The following is a 4455-nucleotide window of genomic DNA, read 5'->3' as shown; positions in this document are numbered from 1 at the left end:
AGTGCAAAAAGAGGAGATAATGGCACTGAAAACTAAGTGTAAGCATCTGGAAGAAGCAGTGGAATACTACAAAAACAAAACTATGAGCAGTGAAGGAGAGAATTCAGTCAACAACAACAACATGACTCAAGCAGCCCAGGAATACTCAGTCTATAAGCCATAAACTTAAAGAGAATATATGCTATGTAAATTTACTTTCTTAGTAGGTCAATTTGTCAGGCAGTACTCTAGAATAGTTAAAAGAATCTATGAAGTTTGGAAATTAAGCACAGGAGACGGGACTGCGCTCTCAGCTCACTGCTTAGTCTATTATCTCAATATAGCTGAATGTAATAGGAGCTTGCTCCACGTCCTTTTTTGGTAATATATCAACTAACCGATCTTGTTATATATATATATATATATATATATATATATAGATATATGTGTAAGTTTTATGTAATGTAAATATATTTTAATATTTTATTGATATTTGTTAAAATATTTAAAATATTTTTTATTTTTTTTAAATGAGATTTATATTTTTTATATTTATAATATAAATGTATTTCTAAAATTGTATTGGAAAAATACAATTAATAAATATGTTATTTTTTAAAATAATTTATTTTATTTTTACATTTTTTTTGTAAGTTGTGTGAGTCTTGAGATGATTATAAGTTTAACTATAAATGTGTTTTAGGGGTATTTAATTAGTAAAAATTATGTGAAAATCGCACACTGTTTGGACCACATGAACCCTTAACATGATTGACTTTTTCCATATAATTCTTAGATGGGAGTTTGAGAATTATGAAGAAGAGTGATATTTTTATTAAAATAAAAGATGTTAGAATCCACTTTTATGGCTTTAGGATAAACACCATGTTCAATTACTTCAACTGAGAAATTTTAATATCTTTTGCTTGAGGAATTGATATAGGTGAATAATATTATTAACAACTATGTGGAGTACAATTATTAACATATAGATGACGTGAATTACAAAATGTTCACTTATTGTTTTTTCTAGTGTATTCCTTTGATATAAGTGAAACATCTCTTCTATGAGAATTGAACATTAAACATAACAACCATTCTCCTCAACTATCCTTTTATCTGTATATGATTTTTTTTTCTTTATATATATATTAATAATTTTTTAAAACAATAAAAAAGTTGTCATCTTTTTTTTTTTTTAACAAGATTGGTTAGTTGATATATTACCAAAAAAAGACGTGGAGCAAGCTCCTATTACATTCAACTATATTGAGATAAAAGACTAAGCAGTGAGATAGGAGCGCAGTCCCATCTCCTGTGCTTGATTTCAAAACTTCAGAGATTCTTTTAACTATTCTAGAGTACTGCCTGACAAATTGACCTACTAAGAAAGTAAATTTACATAACATATATTCTCTGGGATTTATGGCTTATAGACTGAGTATTCTTGAGCTGCTTGATTCATGTTGTTGTTGTTGACTGAGTTCTCTCCTTCGCTGCTCATAGTTTTGTTTTTGTAGTATTCCATTGCTTCTTCCAGATGCTTACATTTAGTTTTCAGTGCCATTATCTCCTCTTTTTGCACTGCCATATTTTGCTTCTGAAAGCTATATTCCATTCTCATTTTGCTTCTAAGATCCTTGAGAGACTGTTGCAGCCAATGTATCATGATCTTGTTCCCTTTGCATGCTGGGCATGAGTCGTTCCTAGCTGCTTTTTCGATGGGGTTGAACTCCATTTGATTGTTTCTTCCTCTTGCTTTGTTGCTGCTGACTGCAATCCTTTGGTCCTGTGGTGCTCTGTTTTGCTGACCGTTGTCCTGAATCTTTTGAGTGGCTATATTAGATGTATCCACGGAGTATAAAGAGCTGAGAGGGGGCCTGCAGATATGGAGGGGTTGGTAATAGACAGCGAAAGTTTTTACTTGCTGCGGTGATTGCTGAATGACGGGTTGAAGAGAGGTAGAGAGCAGAGTGCAAGAGATGTGGCCAAGGTGACTATTGGACTGAGAGAAAGCCTGCGAATATGGAGGGGATGGTAAGAGACAGAGATCGGCTGCGATGAGGGATTGCTGGACGATTTGAAATAAAACAGAGAGTCGAGAGCTAGTGATCGCAGGGCTCTGAGAGCGATCTGAGGCTGCGATGAATGGCGGAGAGGAACTTAGATTAGGCGAAATCACTCTGCGCTTAACGGAGGACTCTCTGTTAACACAGTCTTGCTTATTGGTTATTAGCCTACCATTGCTCTTATAGCCCATTCGATCATCCCATGCACTGCACTTGGAAGCTGCCACTTGAGTGTGATCGTCCTTCCTGGATCGTTTTTCTCCTGAGCAGTGATATGTTATCTCATGAGCCTTGTGACCAGGATTGCCTTCTCTGACATTTCTCATGCGAAGATCCCTGTTGTCATGATTTTTCCTCTGCCTACCTGTGCTTTTCTGATTTTCCTTTGGGCTGTGCGTCCTTTGATGTGCTGTGCTTTTCGATTTTTGATTTTTTTCCTTATTCAACCTGCTTTGTCCCTTGATTTTACAGAACTTTAATCTTATCATTTTCGATTGAGATTATGGCACTGAATGATAGTATTCTTCTTTGTTCTCACGGACTCTTCCTTCCTTCTTTTCCACTGCTTGATTTGCATGGTGATCCACCTGCTGGTTATGTATTCTCAATATATGTTTGAAGGTTACATTGCCAGAACCTTCTAAATTCCTTCTGATTCTTTTGATGATTCTACTCATAAACTCATTGCTTGGACTTTTTTTTTGAACCATTGCCTCGATTATGATGGCTGAATCTCCTAAAATTATTGGATTTTGGATTCCTCTTTTTTTAATCATTCTTGTCCCCATCAGCAAGCTATAAGCTTCAACCTTGTTATTTGAAATTTGTCCCAATCCCCATTCATAGGTGACAATTTTTTTCCCATTCGGATCGAGAATTATTCCCCCTGCTCCTGCCTTTCCCGGATTATTCTTAGAGGCTCCATCAAAATGCAAACAATGTCTGTTCTGAAGTTTTTTCCAGTTTTCAATTTCCTCTTCAGTCATTCTTAATTTCCAATTTTTTCCTGAGTTTTCTTTTCTCTGTCCTTTTTGGCCATTGTTGTTTATTATGGCTTTGCTGAGCCAGTCTCTTTCTTCTTGTTGGAGAATACTGTAATTCGTTGGTGCAGTTCCTTTTTCATTGAGGATTTCAGAAGTTAGTCCCCAGGTTTTTGATAATGTTTTCCCAATTCTTGGATTTTGATTTTTGAAGATGCACTTATTTCGAGTCAGCCAAATTTGCCAACATAGAACTGTTGGGATACATTTCCATATTCTTAGAATTGTGACTTTCTTCTTTGTTGCATATGGGTAGGATTTCTCTAGTGTTCTGAGAAATTCCGGCAATGGTTTTCCAAAGTCTATATTCATTTCCAGTGGGCTCATAAGCTGCTCCCAGCACTCTCTTGAGAATTTACACTCTTGAAATAAGTGTTGAATGTTTTCTTCAGCCTGCTGACATAATGGGCATCGTGATGGCCCTTGGAAGCCTCTTTTTTTAAATTTTCACTGGTCAGGATCTTTCCTTTTAATAGAGTCCAAATGAAAATTTTTATCTTAGGCAAACTTTCAAATTTCCATGCTATTTTCCAAGCATCCCAGTCTTGTTGATTGGTTTGATCTTGGAGAATTTTATATCCAGTTTTGACTGTGTATTGCCCATTACTTGGGTCCCAAAGGTAATTATCTTCCTCATCATAGTGAATTGGTGCTGCCCCCTTTAAGTGCTGCCTGATTTTGTTCCATTGTCCTTCCAGGTTTGCTGGGATTGCTGGGATTTTCCATTCCTGCCATTCCTTTTGATTCCACAAGGAGATTGAATGTAAAGTGTTAAAGCCTTTTCCTTTCATCCATTCTTGAATGCCTTCAATTTCCGGATGATCCTGTATTGGGTCTTTTCCCATGATTCTGTCCTCCCAAATTGATATTGTTTTTCCATTACCTGGGATTTTGGAGATGTGGCTGCTCATTAGAGGGATTACTTTTTTAACTAGCTTCCATACTTGGGTGCTTTGTCTTATTGGAATGTTTCCATTTAGCAGTTTTTCCTTGGAACCATCCATGTATTTATTGATGAGGGTTTTTTTCCACCAGCTCTCTTTACCTGTTATGAGTCTCCAAACTATTTTCATTCCCAGAGCTGTATTCATGAGCCCAGGTAATCGAATGGACATGCCTCCTTGTTCATATGGTAGCACTACTTGTTCCCACCTGACCAAGCTGAACTTTTTGTTTTCCTGCTTCCCACCCTGCCATAAGAAACTTCTTAGGATTAATTCCATCTATTTGTGAGCACTTGCTGGTGCCATGATTATTGCATATTGATAGATTGGTAATGCAGCAAGGAGAGCTTTGATTAATATCACCCTTCCAACCATATTTAGCCACATCATTCCCCAATTCTTTATCCTGTCTTGCATTTTTTC

At 36.3% G+C, this 4455-nt stretch overlaps 1 protein-coding gene across 1 annotated transcript; it reads right to left on the bottom strand.

Annotated features, from left to right (window-relative positions):
• Window positions 1-2548: 2548 nt before the first annotated feature.
• Window positions 2549-3034, bottom strand: LOC149241550 (uncharacterized). The gene has a single exon (XM_089370584.1). It carries the CDS (start codon window positions 3032-3034, stop codon window positions 2549-2551), a length of 486 nt encoding a protein of 161 aa, XP_089226710.1.
• Between the last annotated feature and the right edge of the window lie 1421 nt (window positions 3035-4455).

The sequence above is a fragment of the Pinus tabuliformis genome, chromosome 8 (assembly GCF_031772625.1).
Source record: "Pinus tabuliformis cultivar Carrire ecotype Pingquan chromosome 8, CPIR1, whole genome shotgun sequence".
Lineage (NCBI taxonomy): Eukaryota > Viridiplantae > Streptophyta > Pinopsida > Pinales > Pinaceae > Pinus > Pinus tabuliformis.
This window is presented reverse-complemented; position numbering and strand designations above follow the sequence as displayed.

What these genes read in the sequence shown, in the direction of transcription:
- LOC149241550 (XM_089370584.1), bottom strand. Translation starts at nt 3,034, where the DNA reads ATGACTGAAGAGGAAATTGAAAACTGGAAAAAACTTCAGAACAGACAT.